The sequence below is a fragment of the Clytia hemisphaerica genome, unplaced genomic scaffold (assembly GCF_902728285.1).
Source record: "Clytia hemisphaerica strain Z4C2 unplaced genomic scaffold, Clytia hemisphaerica genome assembly, whole genome shotgun sequence".
Lineage (NCBI taxonomy): Eukaryota > Metazoa > Cnidaria > Hydrozoa > Leptothecata > Clytiidae > Clytia > Clytia hemisphaerica.
In genome coordinates, this window is record NW_027103852.1 from 673,779 (window position 1) to 696,542 (window position 22,764).

General features: G+C 36.3%; 1 protein-coding gene across 1 annotated transcript; it reads left to right on the forward strand.

The window, feature by feature from the left end:
- Positions 1-131: 131 nt before the first annotated feature.
- On the forward strand, positions 132-21,778 carry LOC136807857 (O-acyltransferase like protein-like). Its single transcript, XM_067064477.1, has 17 exons — positions 132-155; positions 11,002-11,254; positions 12,301-12,431; positions 12,757-12,841; positions 13,239-13,350; positions 13,965-14,103; positions 14,454-14,610; positions 15,233-15,406; positions 15,767-15,863; positions 16,670-16,762; positions 17,408-17,585; positions 17,937-18,016; positions 18,999-19,160; positions 19,590-19,710; positions 20,333-20,528; positions 21,203-21,345; positions 21,632-21,778. The coding sequence occupies exons 1-17, from the start codon at positions 147-149 to the stop codon at positions 21,737-21,739; spliced, it is 2,238 nt and encodes a 745-aa protein (XP_066920578.1). The 5' UTR covers positions 132-146; the 3' UTR covers positions 21,740-21,778.
- The last annotated feature ends 986 nt before the right edge of the window (positions 21,779-22,764 follow it).

The following is a 22,764-nucleotide window of genomic DNA, read 5'->3' on the forward strand; positions in this document are numbered from 1 at the left end:
TTGTATGCATCTCGAGAGTGTGTATTGTTTCACCTATAGCGATTTCTGAAATGTCTCTATTTTCAGTTTCCGAAGAAAAAGAACACAACGATGTCTTGAAGGACCCATCTACCAAAATTCAAAATGAGCATGAGCATGCAACATGAATGGCTAAGGTATGAGTTACACACTTTTTATCAACCACCCAATTTCTGTTTGTTTTTCTGTGCGTTTTCCAGGTTCAAGGTTTGTTCTAAACAAAGTTTTTTTTATGGAAGCACCCCTGTTTTTGCCAGTAGTGGTAAAGAGATTTAGAAATTTAAAATAGAGAAAAATTATTTAAAATTTGCCATTACTGGAAAAAACCGGAACGTTTCCGTAGAAAATTCTTTGATACCTTCATAAAGTCGACGACATGTAAACGGTTATTGTTGACTATCGCTGATAAATAATTCTCTTGAGTTGGTAAAATCAAAGCAAGCTGTAGTAGAGAAAGAAAAAAAATTTCTAATAAGGATTTTAAGACATCTGCGTCTGAAATAAGGGGTCAAGCTGGAGTTTTTACAAGGTTTTTGATGATTCGGTTGGTCGTTAAATCTTGAGACAAAGGATTTTATTGCTTTTCCTAAAGAACGCGCCATCTCTATTATTTCAAATAACCAATTGGTGAAGTATCTTATAAAAACTCCAGCTCATCCCGAAATAAGCGGAGATTAATCGCCACAGGGTTGGAATATCCCGGGAAAGAAAAGATCAACTAGAATAGAATTAAGGCGAAATGAATATTTGAAAGATTTAATTAGCGGGAGGGGGAGGGGGTTGGCTGGGTGCAAAAGGGGAGGGGAAGGACGTCTTTTATGCTAATCTCTTCGATAATAAAAGTAACGATGGTAACGATAAAAATTTTTCAAAATGAAGGCATAAAACTTTGGAGCTGTCTTTATCGTGTATGTATGTATGTAAGAGCAACAACAGATCCTAACCAAAACTTACCTCAGATAAAGAAATCTTGCCATCGGCATTCGTATCGTATTTGTCTAAAATGGTTTTTCGAAGCTCATCCAAGTCTTGTGCCTATAAAACATGCATTATTTTGATATGGACAAAATAGATAATAGATACAATAAAAGATGCAGCGCAACCTCCAGCAATTTTCTTGTTTGAAGATGAACTTAAGTCGTCCAGTGTTTTGAAACGAGAAGAAAGGTTTCTTATCTATAGGGGGATGGGGCTTTCGAAAATCCGGTATTGACCTGTTTTCCGGTATTTAATGGGAAATCCGGGTAGACCGGTATTGAAAAGGCGAACATTTCCGGTACTCGTTTAAACATTTTTGATTGGTTGAAGAGAAAGTTTTGACCAGTACGCCTGTATTTCATAAAGGAATTACCGATATTCCACTATTTTCTACCATCGGAAGCCCCCCAAAACTTATCGTAGCAGCTATTGAAATACTATGCAAAAAGTCTTCTTCATCATACATTTGCGAGTTTTTGTCGAAGAATATCTGAAAGAAATCTGTCAAGTTCTCCTCGTTCGATGTAGCCGTTACCTGTATAAGTGTAAAATCGTGGAAAGTTAATATATTTTTTAAGTTTCTCCCCTTCTCAAGGACAAAAAGATGATGCCTATATGGGTATTCTCATCATTAAAATCGTTGGCAGTCGCTACATTTTGAAACATTGCATGCCATTAGAAGTAAATGCTTGTTGGGAAAATAATTTTGAGTGTATTAAGGCTTGGTTTTTTTGTGTTGATGCAATGTAACATGCTCTTTCCCACCAACACATAAAAAGTGCGTGTCTCGTGGTTTCTTTTTTTGTTTCTTGGGACAAAAAGTGAGGGAAATACCCAAAAGGCACGCTGATTTTGTCCCTGGGACGAAAGTGAGAGAAGCACAAATGTCATTAAAAGAAAAATGGTTTGGAGACACGAGAGCATGTTGCATTGCACCAACGCGAAAAAAAATTCTCGTGTCCCCAAGCCTTTAATGCTCTAGCCCTTTCATTGAAAAAAATCCGAAAGTTAAGATGAAGATAAATCAATCAATCATTTATTACCCAAGTAATCAGTTATCCACTCAAATTATCTTATCATCTCTATAGATAAAACTTTCATTCGCGTTCAATAATATCTTTTTTCATATCTAAACCGCTCACCGTCTTTATCATACTTTCGGAAAATCAGAAGAAATTCTTCCGATGACAATTTTTCGATTCCGTTGAATTTCTTTACAAAAGGTGCGGTCTTCTCTTTCTCTGCCGCCATTTTGGATTGCTTGTTTATTTTTTCTATTATTTTTGTAAGAACAAGGCTTCGATTGCCAAAATATTGAGAACAAGCTAAAGCAATTTGAAGGCTCTATGTACTTAAAAAAACACCCAATTTTTTAAAAGAAATAGCGCAAAAATACAAACAAAATGATGAAATTAAGAACATTTAAGAACATTTTAGGCTTGAAATGTGAAATATTATGTAAAAATATTACCCTGACCGATATTTTCGGAATTTGAAATAAAGAGAGAACCCAACCTCGTTCCCTGCGTATTATCAGCTTTTTGATTCTTTCTGATAGCGCTAGATTCTCTGGCGTCAATCATTAGCGTAAATAAAGCCTGGGATACACGGGGACGAGGTTGGAGAGAACCCTGACCAGTGTCACCATACCCATCCCTCTTTTGTCTCCCTGGCTCACTGAGACAGTGGTGTATCATTTGAGACACCCCCTCTTCTAACTCCTAAACTTTAATAGAATTACAACCGATTTCCATAACTCGAAACGCTAAGTAGAGTTAGTATTTGTTTGAACTATCCAGCAATTGTCTCCTTCTCTGCAAAGCTCTTAAAGCTCCCTAATTTGAAAAAATTGCAAAAAAATCCAGCTGAGAATACTGTCAATCTTGAAATCATAAATATTTTTGGTTTAGATCTAGAAAAGAGAAATGAAAAAAAGAAGAAAAATATATAAAAATATTCCACACAAGATTAGGTTTCCACGAAGAGCTTCATAACAAAGAAGATTTATTATGAAAACAAGAAAACAATTTTTAGAAAAAAATTAGAATGTCTGCTGGGGTTCAAAGCTATATTTTTGGTTAGGATTTTAGAATTTACTTTATGTACTATAAAACAATAAGTAAAGTAAAAAGACCTTAATTTTTTCCCTAATTACAAATAGTCGTGTGGTTTACTTTCTCAACTTTTTACCCCCTATGGGAAGGATTATATTTTCTCAGAAGCAAAATTGACTTTTTGAAAGAAAAAACACTATTTTTGAGGAATAAGGAAAAAAATTTTTACCACCGTAAAGTCAAAAACAAGTTATGAAATAAAAATTAAAATTATGTGGAATTATATTTATAAAAAGAAAGAGTTAGTCCCAGGGCGGGCCCTAGCCTGAAAAAATTCGTCATGCGTGAGGATAGACAACAAAATTCAAAATTCAATTTTTTTCTTACTTTTTTTAAATGAAAAAAAAGGCTAATTTTATGAATATTATTTCTAATGCTTGTAAGGCGCTAAGATGTTAGGCAGATGGTTCTGAAAACTAATAAGAAGGGAATATAATTCTTATTGAGCTTTTTTGAAAGACAAAACATCCAGACCACAACTCTCCCTTTCCTTTCTTAAAAAGACCTGATAAGCAATAATGTTGAAATTAAAGAATCTTTAAAAGCTAAGGGGAATATATTATCATTTAGGAGTGAACTTAAAAACCAGGAAGAATATACTATGATATTGAACTTATATACACGTTTTTTTATAAGAACAAACTATATAAGAACATGAGGCTTCGCTGGCCAAAATGTTAAGAACAAGTTGAGAACATTTTCTTAGGAAAATGGTAAAAAATATTCACAGAATGGTCAAAATAAGAACATGTTAAGAAAATTTTTAAGCTTAAAACTCAAAAAGTTAAGAGAATCCGAAGGTTTCAAAAATTTTAGATGTTCTTATAAAAAAACGTGTAAGTTGTGAATTTAGACACGTTACACATTTAGGGTGCGGATTATCTTTCTCCTATATTATACCTAGCCCTTTTAGGCGTAATTTATTAATTTTGAAAATAATATATTCCTCTGTATTTGCTGTTTGGGAATCAAGTCGTAGCTTTGCAGAATATTTATTAAAAGCCCCTTTGAAAAGTCATTTCAATTTCCTAGAAAAGAGAGACTTTCCCCGCTTCTAAGTCTCCAAAACTGTTCCAAACAATTTTCGTTCACGTATATTACTGATTGTTTTAAGTAAAAGTTCGTCCTCTCCCACACCCCTGTCTCACAGACTCTTTTGAAAAGTTCGTCATGGACAACTTCTCATCCCCACTTGGAAATGGAAGATGATTTTTGAGAATCCCTTTGGATTTCTATGCTGTACATCTAATCTACCGAAAACAGGAGACAGCACCATCAGCTCCTTTGGTATAATGTGCGCGCGGTCGACTAAGTTCCTATATATCGCTCAACCACTTTCAAAATTCAGACTTCGTGTATGACTACATGACATCAATTTTCGTATCAATTTTTAAATCCTCAGATCACTCCGATCGCAAGTGAAGGATCCTCAGTGCTTTATATTTTAAATAATGAGATTGCTCAAAAGTGCTCATCCGTTACCATTAGTTACGTAAAGATGACTGGTTGCGGACCGATGACCAATGACCGAAGCAATTTCTGTTGAAATTTGTGGAATTTTCACAAGGACCATATTCTATGTTATAATTGAATATAGAATTTTGAGTATCAATGCAAAGAAGCTTGTATTCAAGTCAAATTTCTTCATACCTCATCAACAGTAGACAGCACCTTCATTTACTGCGCCCCCTTCTCACAAACCCAAAAATGTATTCGACTCCTTCATTTACTGTGCCCCCTTCTCACAAACCCAAAAATGTATTCGACTCATTCATTTACTGCGCCCCCTTCTCACCAAACCCAAAAATGTATTCGACTCCTTCATTTACTGGGCCCCCTTCTCACAAACCCAAAAATGTATTCGGCTCCTTCATTTACTGTGCCCCCTTCTCACAAACCCAAAAATGTATTCGACTCATTCATTTACTGGGCCCCCTTCTCACAAACCCAAAAATGTATTCGACTCCTTCATTTACTGGGCCCCCTTCTCACAAACCCAAAAATGTATTCGACTCCTTCATTTACTGGGCCCCCTTCTCACAAACCCAAAAATGTATTCGGCTCCTTCATTTACTGGGCCCCCTTCTCACAAACCCAAAAATGTATTCGGCTCCTTCATTTACTGGGCCCCCTTCTCACAAACCCAAAAATGTATTCGACTCCTTCATTTACTGCACCCCCTCCTCACAAACCCAAAAATGTATTCGACTCATTCATTTACTGCACCCCCTCCTCACAAACCCAAAAATGTATTCGACTACTTCATTTACTGCACCCCCTCCTCACAAACCCAAAAATGTATTCGACTCCTTCATTTACTGTGCCCCCTTCTCACAAACCCAAAAATGTATTCGACTCCTTCATTTACTGCGCCCCCTTCTCACCAAACCCAAAAATGTATTCGACTCCTTCATCTAATGCGCCCCCTTCTCACAAACCCAAAAATGTATTCGACTCATTCATTTACTGCGCCCCCTTCTCACAAACCCAAAAATGTATTCGGCTCCTTCATTTACTGCGCCCCCTTCTCACAAACCCAAAAATGTATTCGGCTCCTTCATTTACTGCGCCCCCTTCTCACAAACCCAAAAATGTATTCGACTCCTTCATTTACTGCGCCCCCTTCTCACCAAACCCAAAAATGTATTCGACTCCTTCATCTAATGCGCCCCCTTCTCACAAACCCAAAAATGTATTCGACTCCTTCATTTACTGCGCCCCCTTCTCACAAACCCAAAAATGTATTCGGCTCCTTCATTTACTGCACCCCCTTCTCACAAATCCAAAAATGTATTCGACTCATTCATTTACTGGGCCCCCTTCTCACAAACCCAAAAATGTATTCGACTCCTTCATTTACTGCGCCCCCTCCTCACAAACCCAAAAATGTATTCGGCTCCTTCATCTACTGCGCCCCTTTCTCACAAACCCAAAAATGTATTCGGCTCCTTCATTTACTGCGCCCCCTTCTCACAAACCCAAAAATGTATTCGACTACTTCATTTACTGCGCCAATTAGACCCCCTTCTCAGAGTCCCACTTGAACCCCTTTCCACTGGAAAAATTGCCCAAATATCGTGCCCAGCGAAAATTTTTACTCCAATTATTGTCCCCGCTAAAAATAACCAAATAAACCAATCCTCAGGGCAAAATACTATCATATGCTATTTTTCCTATCTCCACTGACTTTTATGACTTGAAAACAAAAGAATTTCTTGAATCCCCAGCCATGAAAAACTTGGAAATATCAATCCCCAATTTTGGCCCGTTATCTTTACCTCCACTGGCTGAAAAAATTCTACCGGATCTGTGAGAAATGTATATACTGAGCCTTCTTTCAAAAATGATCCCCAAAAACTTTCAGGGTCAAGAAATAAATAACCTGTTGTTAAGCCTCTATATAACCAGTCAGCTCTCTCTAACTCGAAACTCTGTAATTCGATGCTTTCTGTAATTCGAACCTCTGTTATTCGAAGCTTTCTGTAATTCGAACTAACGCACTAGAACAAATGTCCATTCAGGTGGAAAAAGACATGAAATTCTCCCGATGATTCGAATCTCTCTCTAAATCGAATTGGAATCGAATTCGAATCAACTGAAAACTCTAACAAAATACCGGTTTCAAGTCGTTGTTCGAGTCATAGAGACAGCATTACAGCACCCAAAAAGTGATAACAAAATCTTAATATAATAAAATGTTCAATATTTTTTTCTGAACTTCCACTAATATATAGAATGGCGACAACGAATAATATTTTCATAAAATTTTCAATTTTCCACGTTCTCTTTTTCAAAATAAATTTTCAGGAAGAGAAGTTCTCCCCTCGACAAGTATAAGAACAAAATCCTTGGTCAAATTGGTATAAATTATTAATAGTAGTCACAATAAAAAGAAAAGTACAAAAAAGTAATGATCAAATAATTTATTCATATAGCTTTCCCACAGTCATAAGTCATAATTCTACACTTTGAAGATATAAAATAAAAAAGTTTTGAAAATATTTCTCTCCAATATCGATTAATTTTATTTTTTTTATCTTTTTGTAATTCTATTTCACCCTTGAAGACATGACCAGCTTGAAAGCTTCTTTTTTATGAAAATTAAAACAAAATTTCTCATATCCCCTTCTCACAGATCCACGGGGACCCCTTCCCACTGGAAATTAGCCAGAATATCGTCCTGGTGGAAAATTATCCTCCAATTTTTGTCCCCGCTGAAAATAATTAAATAAACCAATCCTCACTGCAAAATATTATGCTAACTTTCCCTTCCCTACTGAATTTTCTGACTCGAAAACAAAGGAATTGAAATACACAGCCATAGAGAATATGGAAATATCAATCCCCATTGAGTTTCAGTTCGGTATTTTTAGCCCCATTGGCTGAATAATCCTACCGGGTCCGCAGAGAAATCCGTAGAGAAATCTCTTTACTATGAATTAATAGTATAGTATACTACCAGCCTGTATTAACGATAGGGGTTCCCTTATTCTTACTATGCGACAGAAGGCTATCCTATTAAGGTTTAAAGAAAACTTTGTCAAAATCTGGAAAACGATTTCAGTCTCCGAAAATCCTTCTTAGCCAAAAAAGTTACAATATGGGCAATGCTACCACAAAAATGAATTAAAGTTACAAGCCACTAATTAGCGGATAGACGACCCTATCCTATCGTCTAAATAAGGTTACTAAAAAGGGAATAATTTAGGAGGCGAGATAAATTTGAAAACAGAGCTTTTTTTTCGTGGCCGTCCATGACGGCTGTAAACTCCGGGTGTGTTTTTTAACCCTCCAACGTAAGATAGACCAGTAGTGCGTCATTAGTATTTTTTAGCACAAAAAGAGGGGAAATTATCAAAAGACTAGCAGGGTTTTTCTAGAAATAGTTGGATTATTTATTTCCAGATTTTATTGATTTACCTAAGGCTTGTTCAATTTAACATTCGGTAGGCGTGTTTTTAGTATGTTTCCTTTTCAATATTCCGATACATCAATTAGAACAACATAAACTAATACCATGATACCTGTGATGAATACACCTTCTCGACCGTAGCCGACAATTGCCGCGCGGGCATTATTTTGTCCGTTTTACCACCCTAAACTTGATCCAATCCTTTTTTTACAGTTTTTTCTACTGTCTTTAGGTGCGAAAAAAAGACTGGGACGGTTTTAGGGTGGTAAAAAATGCCAATGCGGCAATTGACGGCTACGGTCGAAAAGATGTATTGTGTTTGGATTACATTAAATTGTCGAAATTTGAAACATAATATCTCAGTCTCAGTCAAACATTATGTAATGTAAACAAAAAGGAGAATTCCTAACCGTGAAAAAAGTTTGTACTTTGATATCTGTGTCAGCAATAATTGTGGAACGGTATTTATTCCTCTGCACCAGAGAATAGAATATCTCCGGAAAGAATCACGCAACATCCCTGTGTCACAGAACAATCAACCATGAATCTTACTTTGGAGAAAAATATTTTAACTTTTATCCACATTTAAAGACACAGTGGGCCCCTATGAACAATAAGTAGTATAAATAAACTTTGCTTTTGAAACCCACATTAGACTTACGAGCTAGTTGTTAAGGCCATAATGTCTATATTTACCCTATATTACCCGAATAGTAAACTCTTGCTTTTATTCAATCTTTATGAACTTTCAAGCCATAAAATCTGAAATGGAAATCAAACATGGAAATAACAAATTTTATTTGAAACTATTCTTAACACTCTAAAATCTGAACGCTCCATAACAGTATAGGCCAGTATTAAGCCAGTTTGCAGAGTGTAGCACGTTTGCTCGAGATCTCGAGTGAACAACTCGAAAAAATTCGAGTGCAGGTTTTCAGCAGAGTTTTTTCCCTCAAGTGCAGCTAATTTTAGCAAATATCTGAGGTATAGGTGTACCTTGTCCGGACCAAAATTTATCCGGTGCACTCTTCCAGTGCGGAACTTGGTATTTCTCCGAATTTTTCCTCGAGTGCAGCCTTGTCATACTCTGCAAACTAGCGCTTAAGGTCATACTGTGATACAAAATTGGAATTTCAAAGAGGTCACTGACTTTTGTTTAAATTTGGAAATATATTTTCAAAGAATGATGCGTTTTTCGAACCGTGTGACACAACTCTGTCCAGAAATTCTGAATTCCAGTCGGACTAGTCACATAATGGTTCATATTAATGAGTTTCGAAATTTGTACTTTACACCCTATTTATTCATCATCATCAAGTAAAGTTGTTTAGGAGATATTCAATCCCTCGAATGATCAAATTTCATGGATTTAATGTTGTTCTATCACTTGAGTTAAATGTTTTGACGAGGTATTTATATACGAGATTTAAAGTAAATAAAATCAGAATTTTGGCTACAGTAAGGTATTTTAAAAGCACTTGTATGACATTTTTGACGGCATTTTTGAATGGAGTGAGTGTGGAAAGGGCGTGCTTTATTTTAAAAGGAAGACTTTTTCTAGCGGGTTGGAAAGCTGAGAGATGCATGGTGCCTATTGGCGAAACGTTTATATTGACAACTGACCTTTATATATCCCTGGACCAAGCTATATCCGCCATCTTTGATCGAAGTTTTTTTGAAGTGGCACCCCGCAAAGAAGCCATTGCAGTGTTAAAAATTAACGTCTAACGGCGCCACATCATCACAAGTTTGCGAGGGAAAGTAGATCTAGTGCTCTCGATGCATTTACTCCGCTATTGAGTAGTGCCGCCATTAGGGTACCACTTTTCAAAAAACTTTGATCAAAGATTTTGCTTGGTCGGGATTGAGAAACTTGGTCCAGGGCATATAAAGGTCAGTGATGTTGACACCATATTTAATACTGGTGAATTTTAGCAATTATAAATTTTGTTTTTATAGCTTGAAGATAATATTTGAGCAGTTGTTGCTGATGTAGGTTATGGCTTTTTTTCGTTTTGGAAAGTGTATATCTCTTGTCTCGAAAATTCAGAATTTTACATTAAAATCATAATCGATCATGATACATCGTATGGTCAGAGCTCAAGGAAATTGAATTACTTTTTTAATTTAGTAATTCGCTACTGAGTTTATTCGCAATGATTTTAGATTCCAGGGAATGCCTGATTACTAATTTTTTTTATTTGCCCACAAATTCAACGGGTTTTGTAGACAACACCAAATCGAATGAGAAGGAAAGCAGATACCGTGTCTCCTTCACGTGATGTTTTTTGACCAATGAAATTTAAGTAGAATCTTACTGATGTGTGATAAGTATCTTTGGCAAACCTACCGTCGTTTTGTATAAGTTTCCCATTTCTGCACTAAGATTCCTTTGCCACTTTTCTAGCGGAAAAAGACCAAAACTCCGGGTAGTTGTGAAATAGGCTGTTTTGTGAGTAAACAGAAGATTTTCCATACCTTTAGAAACAAACCCTTTCAAGTCTCATACCGGTTATCTCGGGAAAAAAAGGGAAAAGATTCCGGAAAAGTCACAAGAATCTTAGTGCGGAAAGGGAAACTTATAAAAAACGACGGTATATACGCGAGACGTACTTCACCAATTTGCACAACATGTATTATCGACCACCGGAGGCGGTTTCTTTCATAGTGGTACGCTAATCTCGTTTTGCCTTGGCTCATTACTTTGTCTGCCATTTACTTTCGGTTTTTTAACTAGATTACCCAGATGTTTCTCTTTTTTTTCCCTGAATGTCTTTTATTCGGAATTGAATAATCGAGACATGAAAAATGACTATATTGTAATCTGTTTTCAATGAATAATCTAAAATGTACTGGAGATGACATGTAGGCGTTAATAATGTGCGTGCGCTTTTCGCGAGCGTGATACGTGATGGAAGGCAGTCGTTTCAGTGTGGTTTAGATCCACACTGTGACCTAGTAAAATATTCTCTACACCAGGTAACAAAAAGATACAAAATGAGGATGTTTGGAAAATTATTGACTATTACCACCATTCTGGCAATGATCAGAGTGTCCAATACTCAATTCCCTGATCTTGGTGATCAGTTCCCAAAGCTTTCCATGGAATGCAATGTACAGCTGTATAAACATGGAAAACCGATCTTTGATCTAATGATGCGAACTTCAAATCAAACTGCAGGAGGTGGTCAAAATATAATGAAAACATTGCTATTGACTCCACTCGGGAAAAGTAAGTAATCTTTTTTCTTGAACCAGGTATGGCAAAAAAACGTTACCAAAATTGAAAACTTGACGTAGCTCCGTCAGGTTGTCCAAAAAGCTTGAGACTATGTGTCGAGCTTAATCGAACTTATACTTTTGAAAAAATTGTAAGAATTCGATTAAAGTTCGATTATCGAACTTAATAAGCCATTAATGGTTCGATTAAGTTCGATTGGTTTGATTAATGAGGCCTGGAACTGGAATAAAACAAATTCTACTCAGCTAAAAGATTTAAAGAATTTAGTCTTTAAAGTTACATTCTAAAGTTATCAAGTGGATCTCATGCAGGTTGAAACTTGTCACGATAAGTGGTAAAAATATTATTTGTTCAATATACTAAACCAAGAGTATCAAGTTCTTTGCTGATGCGGTTTAAAGTGACGCGACAAGATTGTAAAATAAATTTGATATTCTAATAAGTGCATACTTTAGATTTAAAGCTATTTAAAGGATTTTTTTCCAATTATATTTTGGATTGAAATTGACATCCATTTTCTCACGGTTCTCAAAAAATACTTCCCGAAAATACCCATCTCGCAATGTACAAGACTCAAAATTGAATATTATGTTCTCTGATCTCTCGGAATAAGTCCATACACTATCACCATGCCAAGCACCGAAATTCTGCGGATGCATTTTATTGATGCATAGCGTATATATTGATACTGACACGATGCTCGGGGATAAATTTCCGCGGGGATTTAATTTCGCGGATGGCACTTTTCGGAGGGAGTATTTTTACGATTTCGTGCTTTTACTGCCAAATCATGCATGTTGGTTGTTGAAATACATATTATTAGCGTCTCTTTCCGGGGCGTTTTGAATCGACCTCCAATATTTTTAAAGATCAATAAACGGAAGGGGACAAAAATCGAGAAATTGCCAAACGGAAGGGGTGGGGGGTTCGTTGCATGTATTTCTTTCGCCCGTTAAGGCAAAAATTTTCAGGTATTCAGGAATATTAGGTATTATAGCGCTAATTGTTACTAATTATTTTTTCATTTCTCAATTCAGTGTTGGATTCATGGGGCAAGTTACCAGCACGTGTATTCAATCTTCACACAAACTGGATGGGAGCATACGATGAGTGTAAAAGCATGCAGTTCACCAAATACTGCTCATCCAACATGAAAATTTATAATATGGTATGAACTGTTATTGATTTTATCCTGTTACCCAATCTTTGAGCCATCATAACTAAGAACGTGGTTTCCAGGGTGCTTATTAAAATGAAGGAAACGGAATACCTTATCGCTAGAAAATTAGTCATCTAATTTTTTTTTTCAGTCTTTACCAAACAGAGAGGCATCAAGTACCTTTTTTGTACTAAGTACGAAGTTTTGGTATGATTCGGCCGGGGGTTGAACTCCCCATCCTTGCGCACCGTAGCTAGATCCTAACTTTTGTTTGTTTGGTTGACTGAGTTTTCAGATGTTTCGTAACTCGTCACTCTATTTTCGATAATTTTAGCTTGACGGTGTATATGGCAGTTGTGTCCCAAAAGGTTGCAGTGACAATGACACACATGAAATACTCAATTTCATCTCCAAAAAGTGTAAGAATTGTTTCTTTGTAGGAAGAAGTCTATCAAAATTTAGCTAGTATGCCCCAATGGCGGATCTGCGGAGGGAGGGGCGCTCAAAATCATGACAAAGATAACGTTCCCTTTAATTAGATATATCCCTTATAAGGAAATAAAGAATCTCCGTCATAAATTTTGAACCCCCTCATATTCATCACTGCACCCCAACACTATTAAGTACCAGTATAATTTGTGCACCTGTGAGCAGCGAAGGTGACATTTTCAGACCATGGAAACTTATTTAAGGGTTACTAAAGGCTAATACACTTATCTGATGTATATATTTAACTCGTAACATGCTACGCACTTCTTTGAAATATTTGTGTAGGCTTGCAAGATTGCTTTTGATGTTCTTTTTTGGATTATTTAGACTTGAACAACTATCTAACCTTCCCTGACAGTGGTAAAATTTCGTGGATTTTTGGCTCGCCAACTTATTGTGAAAAACCTGTCAGTTACAACAATGGCTTTTACGTGACTTTGTAAGTATAGTTAAGAAAGAAATCTTTATAATCCCACTTTTGATTGAAATGAACTTTTCCGTCGATTCCCAGGTCATTTTTTAAAACTCTTTTAGCTTTGCAATCGTTTTTTTTCATTGCGCAAAGCTAAATTTCATGATTGAAATTCTGATAAATGATGTACATTTTGGTAATGTTTATGTGACTCTCCTCTACCTAGTAGTACACCAAGAGTTCTACGATTCATTAAAAATCACGACCTTTCCCAAAATAGTCAGAGGGTAAAAGTGATGGTTCTTCCATATTATTCCTGATAATAATGACGTAATGCCTCATACGGAAGCACCCAAAACAGCCCGGGCGTTTGTCGCGAAAAGCCGGTCTTTTTATGTGCTTCCGTATAAAACATTACGACGTTAGTCACCCGACCCTAGGTTTTGGAGGTGGGTCTGTCGGTTGGAAAATAACTTTTATTTTGGTCATTCATTGTAACTTTTGAAGAAAAAAAATTCTCTTCGTCGGAATAGCAATAAAAGTTTTAAGTTCGGCAAGTTTAAAGAACAGTCGGTCGGTGACGGCAAACCAACATTTTTCTAAGTCCAGCCTTAAGAATTTTACGAGTTTCTCCTTTATAGGGTGCTCAGTAGCATCATACTAGTATTGTGTCTTCTTGGTTCATTTGTTGATGGCTTCGTGGAACCAGTTAAGATTTTAAAAACACGCCGTGAAGCAAATGGAATTGAAAACAAAGGACTGGAAAACGATGATGAAAAGGTAGGAGCAGTTCCGGTACTTAGGCTAAATTGGTGTCGGGTATGTGCGAGTCATAAGGTACTTTTTTACACCCTCAAAAGTCCATCAAAGGGGTACAAAAACCATGTAATTTCAATTGATTCTCTGAAAGGGTCCCAAAATTAGATAAAAATCAAGAATGGATTCCGTAAATGGGGCATAAATTCTCGTAATTTTTATGTTTCAAAATTTTGGGTTATTGTTAGGAAAAAGTAGGGTTAAAAAGTCGTTAAAACGTCAAAAAGGGACACAACTTTCGACCCTCAAAGGGTCGAATTTCGAACTTTGGATCGTACATAACTACTTCTCAAGATGCATTTCGGTTTACCCAGGATGCAAAATCGATTCCCATGAAGAGTTTGAGTGGCGATGGAATAATGAATAACAATGAAGAGGAAGAAGTGAAGAAGAAAGAAGATTTCGAAGAGAAGAAAATGAATCACGAAGAAGAAGAGACAACAAAGACCGTCACTATTGAAATTGATGCAGGTGTGAACATTGATTCACAACCTTGCAAAGTTGTGTAGCTTTTCTACCCCAAATGTTATCTGGTACCAGATTTGGAAATTCGGTACCACACGCTTTGCCCAAAGGTCGGACAAATTTAAAGGAATTGGCCCGCTCCTTTAGAGATTTAGGTTTGGCAGCCGCCAATGCGCCATTGGAATATCAGATAACCTCAAACGCCACTTGTAATCAACTTGTTGTTTTCAAAGTGGTGCATATATCTTCACGAACCTAAGTATGAATTTATGTATAGCGCTTTTCCTGCACCGGGAACGATTAGTTTTTGATTTATCTGGATCCTTACTGATGGACTGAGGACGACAGTAAATCAGCACTTTTTCCGCCGTTGAATTTTTGGGTCAAAACTGTCACTCTGCCGTCCTCAAAAATTTAGAAACATAAAAACAGAAGGGTGTGAACGCGTCAAGAAACTTATCCTCATTCAATCTTTGCTATTAACTTTATCTCAATCTTCTGTCTATTGCTATACCACTTTCAACATTCATGAAAATCAAGAAAATTTGGGAATTACATAGTTTGCTTTCAAAGATACTATCAAAGTTTTACCGCCATGATTACTTCAAAATATTTTACATTTTTCCAGACCCGTTACTTTTGAAGATTTTACGTTGCTTTTCTCTTCAACGTAACACATGTGCGATTATGGGAACGGAACAGCCAAAAGGAGCAATCAGATCGGTACACGGCATCCGTGCCCTGAGCATGTTTTGGGTTATCATTGGGCACGTCTTCCTGTGGAGTCAAGGTGTTCCTAATGGTAAGTAAATTTTACTACTATTTAAAATTGTTACTGTTTGAAACTTATTTTTCCGGAAAAATTCCATTTATTTAGATTGCACTCGAGAAAAGACTACCATATTTCGCTATTTCCTATATAAATCAAAATCTCAAAATATACTTATTGAATCCAAGCATAGCTAGCAAGGGAGCTGGTTAATAGTTTACTATGGACGTCTCTTTTCTGTTAATACAGTGGAGTCTTCATAACTGTAACCTCTATAATTCGAAATATTCAAAACTCGAACAAATTTGTGTGACCCGTGCGTGTTCGAGTTATGGAGACTCTATTGTAGCATTTTCAAAACAGTACTTATCTTGTCGTCTTTTTTCTTTGTAGACAACACATTGGTAGCAATGTCAAAGCTAGCAACAGAATGGAGTTATCAAGTCATTAACAATTCGTTCGTTAGTGTAGACTCGTTCTTCTTACTAAGGTACGTTATACACTTACCATATTTCCTCAAATAACCACCACGCCGGTCTTTAGATTTTGATATTTTAGGTGCAGTATATATTAGTGGGCCGCGCTCCCATTAAAATTCGAAAAATATGGTTTCAGAGACCTTTAGTGACCCCAACAGGCACACAACGTTGTTTTAACGTTCAAATAACGTTATTTGAACGTTATGAATGTCACATGGACGTTGCTTTGACGTTGTGTACCGGCTGGGACGTTATACGTACGGAAATACTCTCTCCACGTGCTAAAGTTCAACAAACTTTTATAAATAACGGTGGAAGCTGATTATTCGAGAATGGCTAAAGTACTGAGGATTAGGAAGACTGTTTAACTCCTCAGTCAGGTTAACACATTTACCAAATTCTTTATAATACTTTTGCAGTACAGTTTTCCTTAGTCATCTGATTTGGTTCCTCTGCCTTTGCATTAGTATCCGACCATCAACCTTTGAAACACCCCTGTCTTACAGCCCCGGTGGAACTTTTTTCCATAATGGGATAAAAACTCCTATTGGAATCCCAATGGGGATAGAAATTATATTGTTCCAAGGTTAAAAATACCCAGTGAAGATAGGTTTGGAGTGCAATTTTTAAACATTGAATTTCGAATGAAGATGAAATCAAAGTCAATTTCCCAGTGGGGCTGAAATTTCAGGGTATTTCCTCACTGGGAACGAAATTTTTGGTAAATTTTCCAGTGGGGCTGGAGTCCCAGCGGGCCTGTGACACAGGGGTGTTTTGAAACATGTCACTTATATATTTGCTTCTTCCCTTTCAACAGTGGACTACTTGTTTCATATTTATCATGGAAGAGAATGGATAAGACCAATGGTAAAATCAATCTACCAATGTTCTACATCCACCGTTTCTTAAGGTAAGAAGTTGTATTATCCTGAATGTACCTGGCTTTCACTTTCTATCAGGCCTGGCAGAAGCAGGGAGACTGGGGAGATTTCAACCTCCCCACTTATGAGATTTCTTTTCTCAAATTCCTAGCAAATTTTATCTCATTTTGAGCCTTCAGTAGGGAAGCTTGACCGTTGTTCCACCGGGCCTGCATATATGTCCTATTCGGCTTGAAAAGGTTCGTCTACCCCCACTGTATGGATATTAAATAGAACAGTGGCGACGTTGAGGCTTTAGCATGTGTAGATTTCCCGAAAACTTGAACAGTGTAATGACCACAGTCCTGTTGCGAAAGTGGTAAACCATTGAATTATAAATGATTTATTACTTAATTGAGGTCACTAACGAGGGTCGCCGACGCACCAGACTTACCGGACGCAAAATGTCCGGTGTCGACAAATGAGATAAACTTTTTACCACCGGAACGGCGTCCAATGCGCACCTATCACCTTGGACAGAAATGTCCAGTGTCAAATATTTTCGTAATTGAACACTGGCTGGACAAACACCAGACAGTTGTGTACTGGACAAAAACACTAAACAGTCTGCATCACCGGCAGGGTCTTTTTCACTATGCTATTCCCGCCCTGTTACTTATATAACCATTATTTAGATTGACACCACTCTACATGTTTGTCATCTTACTTTGGAACAACATTTTCCCTTACACCATCTTTGGTCCTCTTGCACCACGATATCAAACGGAAAACCATTTCAAAGCATGCAATAAGTACTGGTGGACCAACTTACTTTACATCAATAATTTCTGGCCGGAAAATTTCACAAGCGGCGTAAGCGTCACTGCATTTATATCCAGATATTTGTTTCTCAAGCAAATGAAAAATTGAAAGGACATATGTATTTTATCTTGTGTGCAGCCAAAGCAATATTCACTTATTTTCACGGCTCCTATTTCTGTTTTTGAGACAAAATGCAATCATTTCAGGCAGAAATATCTACGCAATTTTCGGGGCACAATTCGGCCTTCAAAATTATCGTTGCTTTGGATGATTTTATTTCTTACTGTCATTACAGAGATCTTGATTTCAAAGCTCATCCTTATACCTTATATCATCTTACATTGATTCAATATTTCGACTGGGAGACTAAATCGTCCTTTTTTATTTGATATTTAATTTTAGTGTTTAGATTGGTCCTGGTACCTAGCCAATGACATGCAGTTTTATATTGTGGCACCTGTTATCCTCTACGTTATGTACAAGTAAGAAATTTTTGCCGTGTAAAACTAATTCTTTTTTATTTTATTTTGGCTGAAATTTTCAGCTTATAACCTTGGTATGAAAATCAGAGCTTTTGAGTGACTCGGTGATGATGAAATGTTTTTTTGTACTCTTGTATTTTGGGCACGTGGACCAGATTCACAATTTGCACAACTTTTTTTATTTGTTCAATTCCTAATCGTCTTTAAACATGGTAGAGTAGAAATTCAAAGTAGGTTTTTGTTAACGCCTTTTGAACACGATTCCCAACCTTTATGACATCATTTATCCCAAAATTTATAGATTTGACTCGCTGTCTTTTTTTGATATTCTTCCAAAGAAGAAAAAAATACGAAATTTTGAATTACCCTCTTCAACTCGGAACGAAAAATACAAAAATAGCACAACACTTTCATCTTATGTATGGGACCTAAAATCCGCTGGAAAAACTCCCAATTTTAAATGGTCGATCGTAAAGAGATAAAATCATACAACAACGTGTCCAAATCTTGCCATTTATGTCTTTATGAAAAATACGAAATTTTGAATTACCCTCGTCAAAAAGAACTCCTAAACAAAAGAACTGAACTGGTTTCTAAATGCCGTCATCAGAATAAATTTTTATTAGCAAATTATAAGTCTAAAGATTGATCTTCACGTATATAGAACGTCTCTAGAGAATCATCATTTATATTTATGACCCTAGGGATTTATTCCAATTAAATTTTTTTTACGATGAAAATTTTCATAATCATTTCAAATCATAGCATTTGTCATTTTCATTTGATAGCTGAGGATTCGAAAAAGATGAAACTTGAAGTTCTATAATTCATATTTTGTTTTTTTCTTGTACACTGATCTTCTTCCAATAAAGATTTGAGCACGTGACCAAACCAAAATAATAGATTGCCAACGTTTTATGAAAGCAATTCCCCGAGTTTAAAGGCCTTTAAGTAAAAATCCCATTTCTTCCAATGAACACAGGGTTGAGCAGAAATTCAAGCATTCCAAATATCGTATCATTGCAGTGAGTTCTGTCATCATCATTTTATGCACAATATGTGTCATCATCAATGCTGCAATGGTTGGTGGATATGATTACCCATCACTACTTATCAATGGAAACATCCCTGGTAATCCAAGGCAGTAAGGAAAAGTTTCATTTAAAAAATTGTTTTTAACTGATTTCGTGTAATTCGAATTTCAAATTTTTGTTGAGTTACAATAGTTAATAGCGCTAGACTTGAAGATCGCCTGTCTAAGACTTTGATGTCCAATTGTATTGTTTTTCTATTGTTTTATTTAAAAGTATATCAAAAGAAGAATGTTCGGTGGATTAGGCGGATTTGATTGAAATTCTTCACACCGAAAATTTTTATTTTTGCCATCTTCAAAATTAAATTCCCGCTAAACTTGCCAGCTAAAATGTCTTCCATAAAGTTACTTTGTATTGTACAGATTGTCGCGGGGAGAAATTATGCAGTATCTATCGATCTCTTCCATTCGTTAGGGAGTCCCATCGCATCTGTTTCTTTTAGTATTAAAAACAATGTCTTCGTTTTCTTCCCTTTCTAGGAAGAGTTACCAAAAGAACCACGATAAGATATATACCAAACCGTACACCAGAATTAATCCGTACTTGGTTGGAATCCTTGTGGGATATTTATTGGCAAGGAAAGATCAAATCAAAAGAACGGTATGCTTTGTGAGAACACTGTATTATGAGCACAAAATTAAGCGCAGGATTCTGTTTTTATGCGATTTATGTGTTTAAAAAGAAATGGTCCATTGATGAACATTTCCAGAAGGTAATCCGAGAAAAATTTCCAGGGTGTGTTTTTTTTCATTTTTCCAAGGGGATAAAAGACTAAGTTTAGTTCGTTAACCCTGACTTTGAAGTATGAAAATAATTTTTCCAAGGGTATTTTTGAAACTTTTATCATTTCCAGGGGGTATCCACACATTTCCAAAAATTTTTTTTGACTTGAAAAGGTTCCTCCACCCCCCTGCCCCTGGATGGTTTTTTAATGGAACAGCCAAATACAAGGTTGGCTTTTAAAAGGTCTAAAATTAGCATACATCGATCCTAATCTAATTAGCTCAGATCTAGTTTGAGAAAAAAACTAATATGAGCACAAAATTGATCGCAGTACACGTACCATGCGAGGGTCAATGAAGATCTACTTGGAAATAAAGTCAGCATAGATATGTTGTTCTAACTTTCATGTAGCACCAAACGAAAGTTCTATGTCCGCTGGGAAATTTCAAAAATACCTTCATCATTTCATTACGACCATTTCATCACCTCATATTTACAGCTTATCTACATCTTCTTATGGCTCGTAGCGTTCGGCCTAGGGTACGCCGTAGTTTACGGACCTTACGTGGAAGCGTACAAAGAATTGCTCGATTATCTTTCCAACGGTTCAAATGTTATGTATGGTGCTTTCCATCGATTGGTTTGGGCCATCGCAGTTGGATGGATCGTCTATGCGTGCCAGAATGGTTTCGGAGGTAACATCTTTCCCGTTAATGCTAGAGAAACTGAATAACCGGCTAGTATGCTTTAATATAACAATAGCGTTCAGTTTGAGGTCGTTGTTGTTTTTTACTGCCCTCGCAGTTTGATTATTAGCCCGAGAGTGTCATTTGGGCCCGACGCGAAGCGGAGGGCGCAAATGGCACTAGAGGGCTAATAATCAAACTGCAAGAGCAGAATTAATGACAACAACGAACGAAAGCTTAACGCTATTACTATTATTATCCATATCGGAAATTCAAACAACGTTTTTTTTAGCGTCAGCCAAGTCTTTTCGCTTCAATGCAATGACTTCAACAAGTTTTGAGTACCCTTGCGAGTGGGCCGCAAATGACCAAAAAGTGTTTTTTTTTGACGTCGGTTTAGTCTCACCGCTTCAATGCAACGACTTCAATAAAGTTCCGAGCGGGCCGCAAATGACGTTATCACCCTATAACCAGGGCGGTTAATGATATTTCAGCCCTCTGAAGCACGACGCCTTAGTTTTCTCAGTGTGGGTATGACTATTTGAGCAATAGAACCTTTCAATACCGCCCGCCGTTCGAATCTTTAATGGCTTACTTAATGACCGCTATATGGATAATAATAACAATTTTCATTGCCAAAATCCTTTTTCGTAATAAAAGAAATTTTTAATGTTTATTTATAGGTTACATCAACAGTTTCCTGTCGTGGGGAGCCTGGGTACCAATCAGTCGTTTAACATTTGCTGCATATTTGGTCCATCCTTTGGTTATCTTTTTCTTCTACGGAATCAGTGAACGCCCTTATCATTACCAAGATAACATGATTGTAAGTATTGTACATAGGAGGGGAAGGAGGTGTACATGGGCGTCAGGTGGGCGTCTACAGATGATGATGAATTTAATTAGCTTTCAAGCTAGTACATATTTGTACACTTTTCTCGGCCTTAAAGAGTATATACATTAACAAATTTCAGTCTCTCGGAAAAAACTTTTAGTTTTACCCCACAGTGATAAAAATTTCCACCGGGGCTGTGAGACAGGACTGTAAATATAAATTCAAGAAGATTATCACGTTATGAAATAATCATGTTATAATTATTTGATTGTTTCAGGTTTACAACATGTTTTCCAACATCTTTTGGGCATACGGATGTGCATTCATTCTGGCTGTTACTGTCGAATATCCTTCAATGCAATTAGAAAAACTGCTCATTTCATGAGGATTATAAATCTTATCCGCCAAAAAGAGAAATATCAGTAATAATTATCTTTATTATATACCTGTAGGCAAGAACAGCCATTGAATAATTCCTGATATACCATGGCTATTATACCACGGTAGAATTTTTTTTCAAATTTTGCTTTCAAAATTTGAGTTTTTTTGTTGCTCTTGTTGTTATCAAAGAAATTCATTAAAATAAATCTATTGTCAATTTCATAAACAAATTTTATGACTTAAAGTAATTAAGAAAATCATTAAGAAAGAAAAACATTCGAACGTTCGATTATGGGAGTGTTTTAAGTGAAATGTTTAGCTATTGACATAATTAATGTTTTATTTTTGCCTCTAGGTATATAATAAAACATATATTCAATAGGTTTTCGTTGGTTATTGGATTTATTAACCCTCGGTGATGTATATTCGTTGAATATTACATCACCTCGGGTTAATAAATCTCAATAACCAACTTTTACCCATTGAATATCTGCTTAGTATTATGCGAAAGGTGGTTACAAGTGGAAGAAGAATATTTTTAGATTTCCTTGAACCTCTAAGTGGTTCGTTCGTTCGATTGCGTGCCGGTGGTACTACTTTCTTACCGGGGTGGTTGGTAGTTAATATTAGCTGTGATATAAATCCTGTAAATTTCGATTTTGAAGGATTTCACTTTATGAAGTTTATGTTATTTTAATTTTCAAAGTTTTATATCTTTTACACTTGTACATAAAATTTTTTCCTACATAGTTGTTGATTTTTGATCACGAAAGATTTTAGCATGTTTCTTCTTGTTCGTCTTCATGACATCTCATGAGCTATAATGTTCCTACAAAATTAATGAGTGAAATTTAAAGTAATTTACAAATAATTTCCATTTTACTAAACGATGTGTTTGCAGCTTGTTGGAAATGGTAAATTAATGGCTAAGATAATAGCCTATCAATCCTTAGCGACACGGTCGGCTCTGCAGTAGGGTGCAAGCAAACTATTTTGAGCATTCGAATAACTTAACTATATTGTCGTTAC